Raw genomic sequence first — 21,627 nt, forward strand, 5'->3', positions numbered from 1 at the left:
CAAACCAAAACATATAAAGCCCCAAACCTTAACTCTCAACTTTTTGTCTTCCCTCCTTTCACAGCAGCAGCCACCCACGGCGTGCCCGGGCCTCCCGCCCCACCGCACCCGGAGCTCCGGCCACAGCCGCCACCGCCAACCACACACCCCCCCCCCCCCCCACGCCGGTCCCTCGGTGCACGGGAGCCTTCCCCGGCGCCACACCGCCTCCGCGGGGCCGGGACTCGCAGAAAGAGCCCGCTAGCGCGGCGCTGCTGTGTGCCGGGCCCGCTCAGGCGAGCCCTGACCGCCGCGCAAACGGAACGGAACGGAACGGACCGAAGGGGGCAGCCGCACCGCCCCGAGGCCGCAGTCTCGCCCGGCCCGGCCCGGCCCGGCCGAGGGGAGGGACCCACTCCGCCGGGGCGAGCCCAGCGCTGAGGGGAGGCGGAGGCCGGGGCCGGGGCCTCCCGCGGGGCGACGGCGACGACCACAGCGACGCGGGGACCCACAATGCCCCGCGCGCCCCGGGCCCTTTAAGAGCCGGGGCGGGGGGAGGGGGGGGGGCCGGTGGGCGGCCCGGGCCGACCGCGGAGGACAAAGCCCTGCGCGCGGCCCCGCCGCGGTACCCGGATGGGCGGGGGGGGAGGGCGCGCCCCGATTGGCCGTCGCGGGGAGGGGGGCGGGCGGATAACGGGGACACAAAATGGAGTCGCGCTCTCTGCCACTTACATAACGCGACCTCTCACCTCGCGCGCGGTGCAAGCCAGCTTGCTGCGCCGGCGGGCGGGGCGAGGCGGTGGGATTGGCGGGCCGCGCGGCCAATCCGCAAGCGGCAGCGCCGGTGACCCGCCAGTAAGCTCCTAGGACCGCTGCGGCGGGGGCGGGCCCTGCGGGGCGGGAGGCAGGTTCGGGTGCGCGCGGCGCGGCTCGGCCCGCCGCCCGCCCGGGAGGGGGAGGGGAATCTCCCGCCATTTTTCAATCCTCCCGCCCGGGTCTCGCCGCCGCCGGGGTCGTCGCGCAGATCCGCCGGCTCCGGCCGGGCTCCCGCCTCGTCCCGCCATGGCGCCGCTGCTGGGCCGCAAGCCCTTCCCGCTGGTCAAGCCGCTACCCCCGGGGGAGCCGGGGGAGCGGTTCGTCATCCCCCACACGCAGGAGGCCTTCCGCAGCCGCGAGTATCCGCTCGGCCCGGGGCCGCGGGGGGAACGGGGGGGTGGCGGGGGGGTGGGGAGCTCTGGCGGCGCTGCTGTCACCTGCCGCGGTGGCCGCCCCCCGGCCGAACCGGGCCGCTGCTGTTGGGCGCGGAACCGGCCTCCGCGGCGGCCCCGGCCCTCCTCGGGGGGCAGAACAAAGCGGCAGCGGGGCGGGGAAGGGGGCCGTTCGGTTCCTCCGGTGCCGGTTTCTCACGGGAAGGGCCCGGCCGGCGGCGGTACCTGTGCCCAGCCCGTGAGGGGAGCCCGGCCCGCGCTGCCCCCGGGCTCGGCCGGGGGTGAGGGCTTGTTCCCTGGCAAGTTTCTGACCCGGTTTCAAACGCGGTTCCAGGCGGATGGAAGGCGAGGCGGGCGGGGGAGCGGGGACAGCAGCTCCGCGGGGCTGGAGCGCTTTGAGGCGGCTGTGGAGAGAAACTAAGGGGGAAGGCTGCCGGGAGCGGGGAGCTGGCTGCGTGTTCAACAGATAACTGGTAGATAAGGGTTGATTAATGCGATTAGCGCAGGAGCAGGTCTCGAGGGGGGTTGCAGTACGAATTTGGGGGGTGAGAGGTGGCCTTGAAACTAGACTCCCTCAAGGAGGAGGATGAAATAGTGACAGAAGCAGCTCGCTTCTGGGGAACCCGGGTCTTCAGTCAGACTGTGAGTATCATCTTCTGGGCTGCTTTTGCATGAAAAACATTTTTATTTTTTAACGTTTCCACGAGAGTCAGCGTGTGACAGACCTTGAGCGGCAGGAAGTGGACGTGGGCAAGGCAGATAACTGTCACAGGCGATGTGCAGCCACGAAGGCAGAGTTACTGTTCAGGTCCCCAGTAGGGCTGGAAGGGCAGGACTTCTGCGCTGTGACCTGCAAACTGCTACTTCAGGAGGCTGGTTTGTTGTTTGCATTACAAGGATTAAAATCTGAGGAATTGAGGACTGGAAGTGGGACAGGAATGCGTGAATATAGGAATATACCTCGGGAGGTCTTCGCAGTGCAGAAGACAAAGGCACTCCAGAACTTACACAAACCTGTGTATTGGAGAGTGTCTTGTTACTTCGGTGTAAGATCAGGCAGTGGAAGCCTCTAGGAAGGATAAGGCAGCTTTTGAAGAGGAAATGTATCTCTGGGTACAGATAGGCGTTGCTAATGCATTCAGCCCAATAAAATGAGTTTGGGTAGAGTGTTAGATAGTTGCTTTTTAACCGTATTTTAAATTAAAGCATTCAGCCTGTGACTTAAAAACCTGCTGTTGTGGTGTGTGAAACTGAAAGTAGCTCAGTCATCCATCTGACCAGGCAGAGACCTGATCTCTGTCTTTAGCTACAAGGCAGATTAGGGATCAAAAAGACAGAGTTTAAGCCTAATTACTGCTTTTGTATAAGATGTGGGTTTAAGGTTTGTCTGCCTTGTAGGAACAGCACAGAGGAGTTATGGGGTGCCTTCTGGGAGCACCAGTCTGTTGGTGTGGCTCTTGTGGATCCGTGAGTAGATGGAGGACGTGTTTCTGCAGACACTTGGATGGTAGTAACGTTAAGGGAAAAAAGGGACAGCTTCTCATCCTAAGAGAGAATGATGTTAGCTGCAGGGTCAGAAGGAAAGAGGAAACCAATGCAAGCACTGAGGTTCTAGAGAGATGCTCTTCCCTTGGAGAAAGTACTTCATGGGGTGCCGTGGGAGGCAGCCAGCCTAGCATGTTCTAGAAAGTTCATCTTGGCAGATAGACGTCATGAAGCTAAAAAGAGAAACTAAGTAATGTTGGGTTTCTATCTTGCCTTGTTGACTGTGTATAATATAAGCTAGGCAAAAAGTGGAACAGAAAATTGCAAATGAGTCAGTAAGTTGAAGGGAGATGTTACCTAAGGAAGACTTGGAGGGTGTTTTTTGGTTCCTTCTGTTTTATAGCACAGAGGAATGGCTCCTGTGGATAGGAACGGCCTGCAGAGGGGGCGTTTCAAGAGGTACCTGTGTCTTCACCTCTCTGTCGTTTGTGCTGAGGCCTGGCAGAATGTGGTCTCCTGAACTTTTCTTTTTCCACCTTGAGAAACTATTGATCAGCCCTTCCCCCAAAGGGTGTACAGGTTCTTATAGTGCACAGCTACAAGCAAGGTATTTGAAAGACAGAAAGTTCTTAAGGCTTTTTTTTTCTGTTTGTTTGTTTGGTGTTTTTTTTTGGTTAGGATTTGCAGCTGTAGATTGGGTTGAACAAAAAAAGGAGACTGAGGCGTTGATTATGAGGAGAGACATCTGCCCCATGAGCATGTGTTAGGAAAGTGTCTAGCAGCAGCGCACAGATGGGTAGGCCGGTCCTCAGAGCTCAGGTGTTTGTTTGGGGCTGATATTTCTTTGTAGCTTTATGCAGCTTCCTTTGACTGCCAAATCCCCAAAAAACCTTTTATGAGCAACCACGCTGTGTAGAGCCCGTTGTGTCCTGGGGAAGCCTTGGACTTCTGGTGCCCGACTCCGAGTGAGCCTTGCTAATGGTGTGGGGATGGCTGGGCGGCCCCAGATAGACTCGGCCTTGCAGGAGCTCTGTAGGATCTGCTCTGAGGTAGGTGAGGTGTAAGGCAAATCCTTCGGTGTGTGTACTGTCTTGGCAGGTCTATGTCACCTGTGCACCTGGTCTGTGGCATTTGATGGCTACCAAACACCGAATTTGTTCCCTGGTGAGCAGGGCATCCCTTGTGATGGCGCGTGGGACTGCTGCAGCGTGCGTTCTGCTGCCGGCTGCCGTTTGGAAAGCCGTGCTGCCAGCTCAGGAGCGGCGCTCGGTTCGGAGAACTGACCAGCCTCGCCTGGCAAGAAGGGACTATTCCAGCCAAAGCTTTCCTTCAGCCTTCGGTGTGCGCTTTTGGGAAGCTACGTTGCTTTCCTCCCCAGATAAAAAGCTCGCTGGCTGTCTTTAGTGGTTTTGTATGGTGAGCAGCACCGAGCGCTTGAGGAATCGGGTCACGTTTAGCATGCAAGTTAAAGGCTGCTGTTCACATCTTCCCCTGCGATATCAGCCAGTTAAACTCCTGCTGAAAGGTGGCAGCACCAAAGGGTGGTTGTCTCATGCTCTGCAGTTCTAGAAGAACTTTGCCACCCACCCAGGGAGCGGTGTCTTATAAATGTACTGACCTTCCTGGTCCCTTTGTCGTCTTAGCTAATACAAGTGGAAACAATTCAGATGCTCTGAAGCTGTTTTGGAGTTGGTAGTAATTTCTGGGAGAGCATCAAGAAGTCAGGAAGAAGGAAACTTCCTATCCACTTAGTTGTCTTCTGCAGTGGTTAGCTTGTTTACTTTTAAACATTTTTCTTTAAAAGGGTCCCTTGTTTTTACTATAACTTTTGTTTTCTGCCTTTCAACATGAAGTGATCTTCAGTGTGATGCAGACAGATGTGGTGTATTAACTGTTACGCAGTGAATAGTCATCGGTTTAATTTAACATGTGTGTTATTCACAGCTTTTGGGGGAATGTTCACAAGTAGCTGGTGTCCAGCGTTTTTTATTTGTTATTGTGTTGGGAATTTGTGGCAATGGCAACTCCAGCTGCGAGGAGAGATGGGTTGGTGGTGGCATTCCAGTAAGCTCTCGCTTGAGGTCCTGAACCAGACCTGCTGAACAGTCTGAAATTTCTTGGGTTTGTTTCCAGTCTGCGTGGAAAAGACAAACAGCAGCTGTGTAGTGGAACGTTTGAGCTATAGTGAACGTTGCAGTAGCATCCTCCTGCGTTCTGGCTTTGTGCTGGCCCCAGGATTTCAAAGCAGAATCTGGCTTGGGAGCTTATGGCAGAGCACAAAGGCAGGGTGGGCACTGTGGGCACGAGTCTTTTGAGCGCTGGTTAAGGCGTGTGTCCAGAGGTTGGTGTGAGATGAGATGACCAGCTGTGGGTGGAATTAAATTGCATTTGAGAGGCAGAGCTGGACAGGGAAATTGCTATACCTGCCACTTTTAAATTTGGTGTTGATCTGAAAAATGTGGGTCCTGATATGCTTTTAACTCTTCTTTTTGCGGGAGAGGTGTAGGAAGGAATAGTAGTATGGTTGCAATTTAGCCATTACTGAAGTGGTTAATTGCTGTAAATACAAGGAGGACTTCTGGTTCCTTGTTTGTTTTGGTTTGGCTTTTTTAATTATTTTTTTCCTCCTACCTCAGTGTCACTACAAAAATCTGTTAAAGTCACGCTTCTGGTCTGGTCGGTGGTGCTGTGCAGATGAATTCCCCTGTAAGCTGTGTTACTCCTCACACTGCGCCACCGCAGCGATGGCGCTTCCTGCCCTTAACACCTCTCATTTCTATGGAAACTTCAGCATCTTTGAAATCGCAGGAAGGGGTAAGAGTTGGCCAGAGGGCTCAAAACTTGGTGAGGTGCTGACTTGTCAAATAGCTGTTGGGCTGCTGAAGAGCAGGAGACTCTGCGAGCTGGGAAACTGCAGGATTGCTCCTTGGTTGCAAGAGCTGCCCCAGGCAGAGGGAATCCTGTCAGCAGTGGCAGCCTCCTCTGGAGGTGGCTTTGTTCCTGCCTTCTGTTCTTGTGTAGCACCAGTTGCTGTGGCTGGGAGATACCTGTGTATCAACCTCCACAGTGCAGTTTCTGTACCTTGGGCTTTCCATCGGGGCTGTGAAGAAATGGCCAGGAAAATTGGCTTTGGAGTCGTCATTTGGCTTCCTGATAGGAACCATTAAAAAAAAAAAAAAAAAAAAAAGGTTAGTTGCACTAAAATTTTCTTGAAAGACAAAGCATATGCAGGATGCGATGAGTGATTTGCTGTGGCTGGTGGCTCTGCCTTCGCAGGAGCGTGGAGCAATCTGCTTGTTCCCACAGAGACTCATAATTAGCACTTGTGCTGCAGCGAGCTGAGCCACTGTAGTTGTTACAAGTGTGCTTTGTACTCTGGGCTTGCTTGTCTGCCGGAGAGCCCGCTGAAGGAGAAGAGAAAGATGCTTTTCCTGCCTCTTTTATAATTTCTCCGCTTAAATTACCATCGGTAAGCATATGGCAACTTAAGCAGGCTGCCACGGGATAAATCGGTGTGGATTTGCAGGGTGCTGGCTTGTCTGATAACTGTGCCTGTATGTGTTCTATCCATAGAAAGTATGGAGTAGCTTATGGCTGTTTACACTGACAGTTCATTACTGCTTAGGTGGAATGGGGAGAGCATAGCCACAGATGCTTACGACAGAGCAGCTCATGCTGTAACTCATAACGCCGTCTGCACCACGGCGACTTGCCTGTGCTCCCGTTAATCCAGAATAACTTCACCTTGAGGCTGGTTGTGGTACGGGAAGCAGGTGATGTAGTTGGTGAGAAAGATCCTCGTGTTGTGCTTACACAGGAGGCTGCTCTGGAAACCAAAGGAAAGGCCTTTCTGGTGATTTCGGTTTGAAAGCTTTTGGGTTTTTTCCCTCGGAAGATTGAAGGTACTGGGTAGACTGGTAATTTGCATCTAGAGTTTGTAATACCGCCCTGAGGCGTTGGTAGTAGCGGTTCCCCAGCAGTTCCTGTTGAGCATTTAGTGGCAGTCTGTGCCATGTCTCCTGCATGGACCTGTGATATTGTTTGTGCTGTTTTCCAGTGAATCAGACTGAAAAAGCTGACAAGTAACTTAGCGATGCCATGAAACGTTCAGCCACGTGTATTCCCCTTGGGCAGTTCAGCTGAACTGACGGTGGTGTGGCACCTTCTGTGTGCCAGCGCCGAACAGGGCAGGCATTTCAGCTGCAGAAACCTCCCATGAATCCTGTTCTGAAAACCTCTTGGATTTAACGCAGCATCTCCAGGGTAGATGCAGGGTCCAAACACGGATCCTCAGCCTTTGTGCGCTCCGATAGTAAGAGTTTAATTGAATCTGATTGCCTCGTGCTACTGTGATTATGCTCCCCACCGCATAAATCCTGTTTTCCTGAGCTGCCACTTCTACAGAGAGTACGAAGCGCGGTTAGAGAGGTACAGCGAACGCATATGGACGTGCAAAAGCACAGGAAGCAGCCAGCTGACGCACAAAGAGGCTTGGGAGGAGGAGCAGGAAGTTGCTGAGCTGTAAGTACCAGTGAAGAAGTGGGTATGTGTCCATCTTGAGGCATTGGGGCAGAAGGGTGGACTTGGGAATGATATGTGATGGCTAGTTTATGAGGTGAGGTAAGTAGCTTTTTACTGGCTGTAAGTAGATCGGATGATTCTGGAGTTGAAAGCAAATTAAGTCCAAATTTGATGTCATCCCTAATGCAGTTGAGTAGCGCACTTATTCAGTGCTGTATCTTGGTATTACTTGAACCAAAATAGTTCAGCATATGGTACTTGGCATATTTTAAAGCCCCTTGAGTAATGGGAATTTTTCAGAGGGGGGGGAAATAAATCTTGAAGGAGATAAAGTAAAAATACAGTAAAAAGAGGCTGTTGAAATGTTTCACATCAGCCAGATCCACAGCTGTAATTTTTTTTCCAGATCTGCATTGGAATCAGTTGTTGTACTAAATAAAAAAATTATTCTGGAGTGAGACTTTGGGGATCTACTCTACTTGAAACAGCAAAGGACACAGGGAAACCAGCAAGAGTCACTACTCTGTTCAGACCACCAGTGTTCCTCCGGGCTGCCGTGTCCCTGACTTTCCCCTCTAGCCCACTTGGTTGAGGTCCAGTGTGACCCTTGCCATAGAAATGAATTTTCCTGAAAGGTGCAAATCCTTGGTTCAACCAACGTATCTATAACTTACTTTGTGATTACAAAATTGCAGGAATTATGCCAAACTAATGACTTGTTTCTCTGTTCTGTGAACTGATGACTTGGACTTATGTGACTTTTTTTTTTCTGGATTTAAACTGGAGAGACTGTCAGCAGCACTAGCTAAGAGGTGAAGTCTGCTGCTGCCTCTCTTTTCATGAAGAATCCACATTTCTGATTCGTTGGCAAAAGAGTTAATAGCCTTAGTCTGAGGAGAAACTCCCCATCGTCTGAGGTTAATCACATCCTTAAAGGCAACAAATAAGAAACATATTTGCTAGTAGTTGTAGCTTCTATGAGGGCTGAAGTTCTACTGTCTTCGTCTTTCCTCCCTAGTGTTCCTATCTGAGAGGAGGGTGCAGAGCCAGCTCCAATAAACTTAGAGTCTGGAGTCAAAAAACACTGGTCTAGTGCCACTTACTTTTGATTAACAATGTTTGATTGGTTGGCCACTTCTGAAAGCATGAAGAAATGTAAATGAAACGGAAAATTTCTCAATAACAAATTTAGCTACAGCCTCTTTAAATGGAGGGGAAAAAAAAGACGCTGTGAAATGAGATTTTGGTCTTGTCTCTTTGAAATGGGATTAAAAGCTTCCCAGGCAGTTTGGCTGCTTTAATACCTGACACTAGTCTGAATTAAAAAAAGTTCATTTAGGCAGTTTGCTAGAGGGGGACGTTTGTTCATGGCAGTTGTGGAACGGCGAATGTAGCTGAGGATTGTCAGCAATGGATCCCTGATTCTGGGAAGCTAAAAGGGTTTTGGAAAAATGGAGTGTTTTGTTCCTTCTTGCAGTAACTTGAAACGGACTTTACTTTTTAGCCAAAAAGCTTTATGTAATATGTTTCGTAGTACTCCTATCAGCTAGCTGACCAGGTCTTTTAGAAAAGAAGTCAGTCGAATAAGTTTGTAACCCTCCTTTCTCTTCTCTGAATGAAAAAGTTTGAAGATCATGACACGGTGAAACACACAAAATATTTTTCTCTGGAAAGATAATTTGATTGTGTAAGCCTGCCTCTATCTTCCTTACTGTGTTAGCAGTCTCTTTGGGAAGAAAGAAATGCTCCATGTCCATCAGCATCATGTTATTGTTGGCAGCAAAAATTTTAAAGTAATAAGCCCCAGAATAATGACATGGTCTTGGTATATATTTAACATCTAATAGAGAGGCAGTAGTAACCATCCAGAAAGGGTTCAGCATCAGTGCTGCTCTTCCGGAATGCTTTAGGGTGTTCCTTTTGGGAGGGACAAGTACAATTTGTATTGTCATGCCAATTAACACTTGGGGAGGGTGGAGGGGGTGCTGGGGGGAGGGCAGTAAAAAGCCCTTGGATGCCTGCATGCTAATGTGGCATCTGCCTCAAACATTGTCCTGGCTGTTAACGTTCCCGGAATTGCGACATGGGAGGCTACTTTGCATTTTGGCTTTTATTCCCTGAATAATGAAAACTTCTTATGTGCTTGCTCAGCTTGAAGGAGGAGTTCCCCATCTGGTATGAGAAACTGGTACTGGAAATAGTCCACCACAACACGGTATCTTTGGAAAAGTTGGTGGATGCAGCTTGGCTGGAGATCATGACCAAATTTGCAGTGGGAGAAGAGTGTGACTTCGAGGTAAGGATCTGTTTTCCGTTCTATCCCATGCTTTTGCACAGAGCTACTTTTGGGTATCTAAAGGCAGGAGTTGGGAAGAATATGTTAGCCACTTACATTATCAGAATGGTGAGAATTTCCTTTCTGTAGAATCCCAGTGACAGCAACTGCTTTTGAAGGCCAAACGGTTCCATAAGCAGAAGCACGTGGATGACCCATACTGATAGCCAGAGAAAAATGACTGATCTGTGTGCATGCGTGGGGAAATAGAGATATATTTGTTATACTGCTTAAACACGTGATGGTCCGTGTGTGTATTTGAACATGTATTAAAAATACATATTTTAATTAAGGTAAAAATTATAATATGCTGTAATCTTTTCACCTGACGTGTTCCCAGAACTTTTAAACTGATGTAGCTTGAAGTCAACTGCTTACAGATATCTTAACCATGCAGCAATGATGAGAGAACTCCCTCCAAAACTGAGAATGATGGGGAGCACTCAAACTTGTTAAAAATACGGGGAAGTTATAAAGTGTTCTCTGTCAGCAATCTGTTTAGGACATACTCTCAACTGGGGCTGCTGAGGGAGCACACTTGCACCTTACACACACACTCCTTCCTCAGGCTGAGGAAGCAGCGTTACTAAACACTAGAGAAGCTCGTGAATCGGCAGTTCTGTCTGAGCAATTTGTCCAGAACTTCCAGGTAGGAGCAGTAGAAAGAAATCCTGTAGTTGTTTCACGAGAGGGATCATGAGCTTCTCTCAAGGAGGATGTCAATCGAGTGTTTTGCCAAATTATGGTCTGTAGGTTGTCTTAGCTGCTTTTTTTTTTTCCTTCCTCACAGTGTTAAAGCTCACTGTTTCATGTGTCTTGCTCAGTTTTCATCAATATTTCTGTGCAGGTTGGTAAGGAGAAAATGTTGCCTGTGAAAGTTGTGAAAATACATCCCTTGGAGAAGGTTGATGAAGAGGCCTCGGAAAAGAAATCTGACGGAGCCTGTGATTCCCCATCCAGTGACAAGGAGAACTCCAGCCAAGCAGCCCAGGACAACCAGAAGGAAGCTATCCTGAAGGAGGATGACAACAGGAGGGAGAGTATGAGTAAGTAATAAGACAGCATGCCTGTAGGTGGCACCTGGGAGTGTGCATTTGGATTTACGTACGTCTTGGGCCTCGGCTGTGAAAGTTGTATGGGATGTTTAAACAGTGTTAGGGAATGAAAATCCTGAAATGGTCTTTGTTAGTGGGGCAGCTTTGGTGGCATCAGTGCTGCTGGCTTTCAGCTGTTCTCGCCTGTTTTAAAGCAGAAAATGTGCCATCATTCTAAGATGTGATACCAAAAGCTACGCATGAAGCACATCAGCTTTGAACATATTACAAGCGTATTTAAAAAAAAAAAAAAGAGGTGGGGGGAGCAGCAAAGGTTCATGCAGAGTCATAAAGTTCTGCTGTTACGTTCATCGTCCAAACAAACATCTCTAGTTCTAAAGCCTGTTGTTCTGCAGTCAAAGACAAGCTCTAACTCTCTTTCTGTCCCCAGTTAACATAAAAAGTTGGCTTTTAATTTTGCTTTATCCGCTTCCCAATTTTCAAATGCCGAGACAATATTCTTAACAGAAAAATGCATATTAATTTTTTTTCTAAGGGTTCAAAATAGAGCATGCTTTGAAACATTGTTCCCCTCTTTCATATCTGCTCCTCCTTGCTGCAGAACTAAACAGTGGATGTCCAAGGCTTTTCTTGACTCTGAGAAGGTAGTGCTGAAAGATAAAAAAGTAAATAAATATTAGTTTCATATTTTGTGTAACTTCTTAAAAACGGAGTTGTAAGATTCTTTAAAAGAGATTTCAAAAATGTTTTAAAATAAACGAAAACCCAACCCCACAGCATAGCTGTAATCTGCATAGCTTAATTTTAAAGGCACGTAAATGTAATAAACTGTTTACACGTGTAAATAGCCACTCCAGCATCCGGGGAAGGTGTATAATAACCTCCTCTGATACGGAGAAGAGGAAACTCAGAAAACAGCCCAGCAAGCTAATAGCAAAGTCAGGAGTGGAAAACAAGTTCTACCGAGCTCTAGTCCCATGCTTAGCGATTGTCAGCTGTTTCTGATTGGTACTGGAAAAAATTACGAGCTGTTTTGATTTCATTGCAGTGCTCTGTATAACCAGGAAGGAAAAAAAAAGCGTTGCAGAAACGATCTGGCCCTATGCTCATCCTTTGAAACAGCAGTAGTGCTTCGGGAGGGACTAATGCATGCTGCTTTTTTTTTTAATTGAGTGGTAGTTCTCTCAAACTACCTCATAAAAAGCATGGGAGGTACCTTTTACTTTGAAAATGCTCATTGAACAAATTTACAGCAGTTTTTGGGCTCGGGTGTTTAGTAAATCTGCCATAATATTTTGTTTGGGGTGCGCTGTTCTGACCAGCTGTGTCCAGCTGTGCTCCTACGGACATTGCCAGGCTGGAGGAATACTGCAGGAATGGAGATTCCTGCGCCTTTTGCAGTCTCTGACTCAGCTGATGATCTGGCCTGTGTTTAGTCGCCACTATAAACTAGGACTGTCCTACCCTTCCTGCAAAAGAGGAACCTCAACTTCCAATCAAAGGTGCTAGCAGAGTTGTAACGTCAGCGGTGAAAGCAGTAAGCCCTCGTTCTTCTAACTCTTCTCCTTGTACACAGGCGTTTATTGAAAGGATATCTTACTGCTGATACCTTTATATTCTGGGGTATAATAGAACACAGGTTCATAATAAGCTCATCACTGAATCTATATTCCAGAGTCCTTTAAAATAACTGCCTAGCATTTGTAACGTTTACACAGCGTGTTACAGAGGTGGTAAAGACTTGCTTTCATGTAGTGAGTGCAGGCCCTGAACTGCACCTGCAGGAGGCTGTGTGCAGTGTCTGGAGGTACCTGGCCAGGCTGAAGTTGACTTTTTCTGTCTAATAATTTGCATACTTGGCCATGGGCTTGTTCAGCCTGGAGAAGAGAAGGCTCCGGGGAGACCTTAGAGCGGCCTGCCAGTACTGAAGGGGGCCTACAGGAAGGCTGGGAGGGACTTTTTACAAGGGCCTGCAGTGACAGGACGAGGGGTGATGGTTGGAAGCTGGGAGAGGGCAGGTTTAGACTAAATACAAGGAAGGAGTTCTTCACCCTGAGGGTGGTGAGGCGCTGGACCAGGTTGCCTAAGGAAGCTGCGGATGCTCCATCGCTGGCAGCGTTCAAGGCCAGGTTGGATGGAGCCTTGAGCAACCTGGTCTGGTGGGAGGTGTCCCTGCCATGGCAGAAGGGCTGGAACTGGATGATCTTTGAGGTCCCTTCCAACTCAAACCATCCTGTGATTCTGTGATTACCATGGCTTGAGGTCACGACGCAAGAGTGAGCGTTTAGAAGCACTAAGGGGCTCTGCATAACAGTGTGTGACGCAAGAGCTGTATCTTTCTGTGCACACACGAGGGGGCAGAGTTAACCTTAGCATTCCTACTAATACTTGTGTCAAACTTGTGGATTTTATTGGAGGAAAAAAGCAGCAGAGAGAGAGAGAGCTTCAGTCTCTCTGGTTAGGAGTCTACTGTGCTTCAGAAGCTAAAAATAAGACTTTATACCAGCTTTATTGCATCATATGTGCAGTCTGAGGTGGCTTTGTATTTTTACTTGCTTAGAGAGTGAACTCTGGAAAATCTGCAGAAGTGAGAGGAAAGACTAGTTTTCCTGAAAAAGGATGGTGAACTACTGCTTGCCGCTTCAGCTGTACCTGAAACTAATACTGCTTTGGAAAAGCCAAAATAAGTGGCAAATAGGAGACAACAGCATATGGATGCTTTATGAGGTTTCAGGAGTGTAGAGCATGTAAGTTGTATTACAGTACAATGCAACAACAACTGGAGTGTGCTTTTTGTAAAATAACCTCAGGAAGGAATGCCTGGTGATTTCCTTCTCCCCACCCCCGAGCCTGCGGGTGCTGTTGGATGGGATTCTTCCCATCCCTATTTCTAGACTCTAGAAAGTAAATCGCAGAGGGAGAGGTTGCTTACAGGCCTGTTGCAGAGGCAGCACTGTAACAGAGTCCTTCAAAGTCAGAGCCAGGACTAAACACCACATTGTTGTTTCTTAAATATAAACTTGCTGTGCGTGGTACGCACATCCAGCAAAGATAACACTCAGCTGCTTAAAAGGCACTGAGGCAGATCTCTGACAGCAGATCTCTTACAGAGCTTGAAGTGTCTTGTATGTGAGTTCCATCATGCTGTTGAGCAGAAAAATACAGTTCAGTATTTGTGAACTTATCAAGATGTTTTTGTTTGGTTTTTTTAATACAAATGTGGACCCAAAGCAGGTGAAAGTTATGTCTCAGCCTGACTGGCGGTGAGAGGACTAGTCTTCTTTCGCTCATACTGTCACCGTTAGGAAATTCAGGGGGGTTTATTTTAAAGAAAAACTTCTATAATAGTGATGCTTGAAGCAGAGGATTCTACATTGTGTTATCTCAAGTGTGGCACTAACGTGGGAAGTAGCTGCACATTTACGTGTATGGTGCAGTGAGCCTGCAGCACCTGTCATCTGTTCCCAAACCAAGGTGGCTGATTTTGGAAGGCAGGGAGGGGCAGAACTTGGTTTTATACCATGTAAGCTATAATGCTGCTGAAGCTTAAATTCTATAGGGTTTATAATGTGACAATTATATCTATATATCTTTAAAAGTCTGACTTAGGTCTAGCATCTACTTGTATTCTGTGTATACTTAATAGCTAATTATTCTCATCTACCGTGCTTGCTTTGGTGTTTTCTTTGAGTCCTAACCACAAACATAAAAACATTTGGGGATCTTCCATAAGCTTTCTTCGGTAAGCTTGGATTTTTTTTGTCTTAAACGATTAACATTTGCAACCTGAATATAGATTTAATAGACACAACACCAGCTGGCCAGATGGTGTGATGCCTTTGTACTCTTCCGGTTACATCTCTCTTGAGAATAAAAATATTGCTTCTGTAAGTGTGCTGAAGATCTCCAGCTAAACTAGCCCGTACACATAGGGCTCAAAAATGTAAAACATGTAATGGCCACCAAAGTTAAATGATTTTAAAAGCTGTTTTAGAGTCAGTAATTCCTCCAGTAGAATTATTTCAAATGTGGCATGGCAGGGACAGCTAGGGCGCTTGGTAGGAGCTCCCTGAGCAGGTTACTGGTTAGGTTGTGAAACCTGTCTCCCCTTCATGAATTTTATAGACATTTTCTCCCTTTGCACAAGTAGCTGCAGCTTACCATCTGTAGAGAGAGCTCAGGGTAAATACTGCAAGCGGTCTTTTATTCTCCTTGAAGATAGGTGTTACCTCCTACTTCAGAGCTGTTTAGGGACTCTATTCCCAGCCTGTATCTTCAGGATATTTCTAAAACCTGATCTGGGATTTTTTCCTGCTGTTCTAGTTTAACCAAACACTGTATAGATAGCAAGGTGTGGGATGCCCTGCCCAGTGATGGTCTGGATTCTTTAGCTTTTTTTGTTTTGGACTCTAATACTACGGTAGTTAACCTCTTACCTTGCTTTATCAGATGATCGAGCACGTAGGTCTCCTCGGAAGCTTCCCACTTCTTTGAAGAAGGAAGAAAGGAAGTGGGTTCCACCTAAATTCCTGCCCCACAAGTATGATGTCAAGCTAAAAAATGAAGATAAGGTGAGTTGTCTGCTTGAATCTCTTCTATTATAACATGAATATGCAAGTTGAGTTAACTAATCACGATAGTGATTATTTAAATAATCACTTAACATGTGTCTATACAGCACAATGTCGTACTTTCTGCTGGAGTGGTGGTGTTGGAAGCAGGATGGCTGTGCTTGTCCGTGAGGCTGATTAGCCTGGCTGTCTCTGTATAGAATTGGGTTTTGTACGTGGAGACACCTGAAAATTCCCTAGTACCACGCGCTGAGTCAGTGCTACACAGTGGCTAGTCACAGTGCTACACAGTGGCTAGTCACAGTGGCTAATCTCTGGTCAGGCAGTTAATGAAACCTGGTCAGAGGTAGATGAGTTAAATCAAGAGCGGCAGTTGCTGCTCTTGTTCTAACTGAGCTTCTCTGGGAGTCGTAGGTGGCTGCGCTTCGGGAGGCTCCGTGTAGCTGCAGCTCTGCTGTGAGCTTTTTTGTCATCTGCTCGCTAATTTGACGGGAGAGGCAGTGCTGACCTCAATTTAATGAGTATCACTTGCAGAGTTACTCCTCTGGTCTGAGGAAAAAACCCAAACAAAATAAACAGTAATATGGGAAAGCTTTTAAGTTAGTAGCAAGCACAAGCCAGAGGAAGGTCAGAGATAAAGCAGTGGGCTTTGGCAAGAAATCTGCAACATAAACTAACGGGTTTTATTTTTTTGGCTGACTGAATCTCTTACCAATCTCTGTTGTGCATCTCAGATCTGCAAGTTCTGTTTGGTTTGTTTTGAGTGAGTCCGTGCAAGAGAGCTTTGAAAGAGCAACGAGTTGGTGGATGTGAAGCAATACGATGGTCCTTGCTCCTTTTAGCCCCATGATATGTATTTATAATGTGGTTAGAAGTTAAATGTTAACAGTCTGTCTGTTTGTTATCTCCCAAGATCATCAGCAACGTACCAGCAGATAGCTTAGTCCGTACAGAGCGTCCTCCCAACAAGGAGATCCTGAGGTACTTCATCCGTCACAATGCCCTACGGGCCGGCACGTGTGAGAACGCCCCGTGGGTGGTGGAGGATGAATTAGTGAAGAAATATTCTCTCCCCAGTAAATTTAGTGACTTCTTGCTTGACCCACATAAGGTAAGAATTCCTAAAAGTACCTCCTTTGCTTTCTCACGTGTTCCTCGCCCTTAAGCAGTCTTGGCAGAGGCGTCAATGTGCCGGTTGGGTTTTGGTGCTGCCAAGCTCACATCCGTTTAGAGAGATGCAGAGCAGGAAAGCCCACTCTTTTGAAGACTGACCCTTTGTGAGGTGGCACAGCTTGAATGTCTGAGACAGTTGTCTGCTTTGAAAACTTGAGGTGTAACTGCCTCTTCTTGATTTAGTTTTTTTAAATTTTTTTTTTCCCCCCTAGTAGTTTGCATTACTTGTGTACAAGACATGAATTCCCAGTGTAAGACCAGTGGAAGAGCTATGGTCCTTGCCTGGTAATGTCAGTTACTGGGCCCTTTTCATGGTTACAGTGCAAGAGCTGGATGTGTTTGCTTGGGTCTTGTAAGGTACTGGATTGAGTGATGGTAGATACCACAAATTTTTCACTGGATATTCTTTAAGTACCAGGGATTTTATTTTTTCCTAGCCATTTGTAATGACCAACCAAATATACTGTTAACCAAGTAAATACCGTATCGTGAAATCTGCTGTTTTAAAATCCATCTTTGGGTGTGGAAAGCACTCTTTTGTTCATTTAGTAAACTCAGTTTTTCGTGGACTCAGTCTTTGTCAAGCGTTGTCCTAAAACTAGAAGAGAACTATATCCTTTTTCCCTCGTCAGGAGGAGAACACCCTTTTCTAGCAAGCTTCTGTGGGCTCTTCTGGACGCTTGTAAATTTGCTTAAAGGGAAAAACGTTCTTCGTATTTGAGCTGTGTTTACCCTTGCTGTAGTATTTGGGGTCACTGCCTAAATAGAAATTAAAGTATTTGCTGGTGGTGTACGAATTATTGTATCCAGTGCACTGGTGGATGGAGGCATACCCTTAGTGTAAGAAAAAATACACACAACTGTAACATCTTTGGTTTGACTTGCAGTAGTCCTTAGCTTTATGTTTAGGGGTGGTGCTTCCCATAGCGTGTTTCCCACTTGGCATGGAGATTGAATTTGTGTTGCGTTTTTCAATTTCGAGAAGCGTCTGGAGAATTTATTAACCCAGAATTAGTGTTCTGACAAAATAACTTTGTATAGGTGACAGTTGGAGATACAATATCAGTTGTAGATCTAATATTTGTGAATTTGTAATTATCATGATTCATATCAATGTCGGATGCTTTCGGCGTAGGTAATTCTCTTCAGCGAAGACTTCAGCACAGAATTTTTGCAGGATGAAATTATGCAGACACTGGCTTTGGTGACTGTGCAATCTTCAGTAAAAATTTCTCTAGTGGGCTAATGAGAGCTCTTAAACTAAAGCTTTCAAGAGTGAACATCCACGAGCCAGGAAATCTGAATATTCCTATGGCGGTCTTAACTGATCCCGTTTGTGTGTGTTCTTAAAGAAATGTTTCTTAGCCGCTTGCACCTTCTGCTGTGCTTACCACTATGGAACTTTTTTTATTGCTAAGGAATCTCAAATTTTCAGCCCCTGTTTTCTGGTAATTTTATCCGTAACCTAAGGGTTATATCCTTGTATTTTATTTTTCACTTCTTGTAGTATATTAGTATTCTGGGCGCATCCTGAAACTGAATTTGAGGTGCTGAGATAGTCCTGAAATCATTCTGTCTTTGGTTCTGGGCTAAACTGTTCTGTGCTAAAAGTGTGCTGCCAGGTAGGTTATTTCAGCAGCTTAAACCCAGTTATATATTCAATCACATTACTTCAAAATGAATCCTGTCTCACCTTCATTCCAGATGCTTTCAGGCACTTCAGAAACCAGTCCCTGAGCTACTCCTGTCACTCAGCACTTCAGTGCTCCTTCAGTTTTCCTCTGGGTGTGAGCTGGTTGGGGTCCAGGACTGAACCCTCTGTGTCTCACTGAGAAATCTCTGAACAGAGGAATAGTTTTTGCAACCAACATCGACATTTTCCAGGCAAAACCCCCTCCCCACAACCTTTTAAGCAGAAACAAAGTGGTTTTGTGTAATGTAGTAGGAAACATTTAAAATTCTTCATAGCGTTTTGTTTTATAAAGTTAAATGTGAACTTTCTGGAATGAGCTAATGACCCAATGACCTCATAACCAACGTAGTATTGAAAGCTACTGCAAGAGCCTGTTGTTACCCTTGGTGTCTTCAGTACTCCTTGTTTGTTGGAAAGATACATTGAAAATAAACACAGGCAAAAATAGTTGATGGAAGATAACCTTTATTTTCCTTTAAATACTAACATAGAATCATTCTTTCTTTCGTTTTAGTATATGACTCTCAACCCCTCAACCAAGAGGAAGAGCTCTCGATCACCTGACAGAAAGCCTTCTAAGAAAGCCAAAGCTGACGGATCGTCCCTGGGCCAGCCGCTGAGCCCCACTCTGTGGTGCCACGTGCATTTAGAGAAATCTATTATTGGCTCTCCACTGAAGGTAAAAAACTCTAAGAATTCAAAATGTCCTAAAGAGGAGCTGGAAGAGGTGATGAAAATCGTGTCACCTGCTAAACTTGGTTCTAACTTTCACATTCCAAAGAGGAGCCGACTGGGGAAGGGCAGCAACAAATCCTTGGACAAAAAGCAAAGAGGCAAAAGGGTTCTGAATGGGCAGAAGTCATCGGGGAAATCAAAGTCTCCTCGGAAAGCCTTGAAGACCCCTAAGATGAAGATGAAACAAATGACGCTACTGGACATGGCTAAAGGTGCCACTAAGGTGTCCAGGGCTCCCAGGAATTCTGGAGGCACCCCTAGGTCTTCCAGCAAACCCCAGAAACATCTGCCTCCTGCAGCACTCCATCTCATTGCCTATTACAAAGAAAACAAAGACCGGGAAGACAAAAAAAGTGCTCTTTCCTGCATCATCTCCAAAACAGCTCGGTTACTCTCAAATGAGGATCGTGCCCGTCTCCCTGAGGATTTGCGAGGGTTAGTACAGAAACGCTACGAGCTTCTAGAGCACAGGAAGAAATGGGCCACCATGACAGAGGAGCAGCGAAAGGAGTACATGAAGAAGAAAAGGGAGAAGCTGAAAGAGAAACTGAAGGAGAAAGCGAAGGAGCGGAAGGAGAAGGAGATGAAGGAAAAACTGGAAAAACAGAAAAGATACGAGGACCAAGACCTTAAAGGGAAGACCTTGCCTACTTTTAAACTGGTTGATACTCCAGAAGGACTTCCTAATACGCTTTTTGGGGACGTCGCCATGGTGGTGGAGTTCCTGAGCTGTTACTCGGGGTTATTGATGCCAGATGCTCAGTATCCCATTACAGCCGTTTCCCTGATGGAAGCGCTTTGTGCAGAGAAGGGGGGCTTCCTTTATTTGAACCGAGTGCTGGTCATTCTCTTGCAGACCCTGCTGCAGGATGAAATTGCTGAAGATTATGCTGAGCTGGGAATGAAGCTCTCTGAAATACCACTTACCCTGCATTCTGCTTCCGAGTTGGTTCGCCTATGCCTCCGCAAGTCAGATGTGCAAGAGGAAAGTGAGGTCTCGGATAATGTAGATGAAAGCAAGGATTCGGCAGCTTTTGAGGATAATGAAGTACAGGATGAGTTTTTGGAGAAACTGGAGACGTCAGAGTTCTTTGAGTTGACTCCTGAAGAGAAACTGCGGATACTTGGAGCGCTGTGCCACCGGATTCTAATGACATACTCGGTGCAGGACCACGTGGAGGCCAAGCAGCAGGCGTCAGCTGAGCTGTGGAAGGAGCGCCTCGCTATCTTGAAGGAAGAGAATGACAAGAAGAGAGCAGAAAAACAGAAGCGAAAAGAAATGGTGGCCAAGAACAGGGAGAACGGGAAAGACGAGAATATGATGGGGAGAAATGAAAAGAAAAAAAACGAGATGATGAAAATAGAGCACCGGGCAGAAATAGAAGCCGATGATATGATCAGTGCTGTGAAGAGCAGGCGCCTTCTTGCCATCCAAGCCAAGAAAGAGAGGGAGCAACAAGAAATACAAATGCGAGGTAAGAAAATACCAGGAGAGCGGAGCGTTTGTGTGTTGTGGAGTAGAGGGGGAGAAGTTAATGGCAAAATTGGCAGCCTGTTTGCAAAAGCATTACCTGGTTTTAACCTCAAACCTCTATAAATCACGAGTTGCACTACCAAACTCTGTATGCCTCTGTGTAAGTAGTGCTTTTTGCTGAGGAGTATGAAATAGGAAGAGCGAAATACTTTGGAATTACACTTCAGGGATTTTTTTTTTGGTTGTAAATGTAGGTACTGAGCAGATGGAAGTGGACAGCATAACTCATCTAGGTGGTTGTTTCCCTTCTGAAGCAGTTGAGGGACAAGTATTCTGCGTGGAGCCTGGCTTATGTGCCTTAGCTGGAATCTGGGAGTCTCTCTTCTAGGAGACCAAGAATAAGTGAATAACGTGGAATACCCTCAGGCTCCTGAGGAAGTACACTGGAGACAACTATGCCTCACATTGAAAGTAAATAGACCTTTCAGATCTTCTGTTAAGAACTGTGAGTCTCAGAAGTATCAATAAACTGCTGGAGTGCTGTCCTACTTCTCCAGAAAAACAAAATGCCAAATATCTGATGTGCTGTAGCTGAATGGCCTTTTGGCCCCGATTCTTGTAGCGTTCCAGTTGTTTGACAGCAAGTTCAAGTTCATGGTAAGATTTTACTGCAAAATTAAATACGGTTTGGACGTTGTTCCTTGGGATACTTCTTGTTCTCACTTGATAGTTTGTGCTAGTTATAGAAGAAGAAAAGCAGTACTGCATTGGTGGAGATAAGAATCATTTGTCTTGTGTGCTGGGGAAGTTTAATTCATTCTTTTGGACTCCACAGGGAAAACTAGGTCTCTGTCAGGGAAGGAAGGATTAAGCCTTTCATTAAGGCTTGAATTCATATTGCTTCCTTTCCACATAACAAACCCCAACATTTCAGGGATCCAGGGCTTCTTTTACCTGTTAAGCAGTTGCTACCAGGCATAAAGGTACCCTCAAAGTACTAGAGATCGTGGTTAATGTTGATGGTGCAGTAGTTAGGGCTGCAGGGTTCACAGCTTGGAGCTAATCTGTTTGGGACTTCAGACTTGGGGGCTGGTGTGGTTTCAGTATGTGAAAAAATACTTCTGGATAACCACAGTGAGAGCTACATCAGTGTGCTCCTGCTGTCACACAGGCTTTCTGTGGGCTTTTTCAGCGTACTGCTTTCACACCACTTCAGTTGCATTTGCTTTTAATAATGTTAGTATCTCTGGGGGATGTAAAAGAGCAGTTGCTGACAAAACATCTGTTGTGCAGTGGTTCAAACACATAGGTATGGTTTGTCAGCAACTACTCTTTTACATGTATATAGAGATATATCTCAGAGTTTCTTTTTCACCACTCTGGTAGCATCTGTAACAC

The 21,627-nt window shown here is 46.6% G+C and overlaps 1 protein-coding gene across 1 annotated transcript in view; it reads left to right on the forward strand.

The window, feature by feature from the left end:
• Nucleotides 1-1,041: 1,041 nt before the first annotated feature.
• Nucleotides 1,042-21,627, forward strand: part of BAZ1B (bromodomain adjacent to zinc finger domain 1B) — a 50,352-nt gene continuing 29,766 nt past the window's right edge. Inside the window, exons 1-7 of the mRNA XM_086475337.1 lie at nt 1,042-1,154; nt 7,077-7,193; nt 9,345-9,489; nt 10,376-10,574; nt 15,033-15,154; nt 16,068-16,265; nt 18,535-20,230. Coding sequence (XP_086331463.1) covers nt 1,042-1,154; nt 7,077-7,193; nt 9,345-9,489; nt 10,376-10,574; nt 15,033-15,154; nt 16,068-16,265; nt 18,535-20,230 — 2,590 coding nt within the window. The remainder of the gene's footprint in view (nt 1,155-7,076; nt 7,194-9,344; nt 9,490-10,375; nt 10,575-15,032; nt 15,155-16,067; nt 16,266-18,534; nt 20,231-21,627) is intronic.

Source organism: Leptosomus discolor, chromosome 18, assembly GCF_034619465.1.
Source record: "Leptosomus discolor isolate bLepDis1 chromosome 18, bLepDis1.hap2, whole genome shotgun sequence".
In the NCBI taxonomy this organism is placed as follows: Eukaryota; Metazoa; Chordata; class Aves; order Leptosomiformes; family Leptosomidae; genus Leptosomus; species Leptosomus discolor.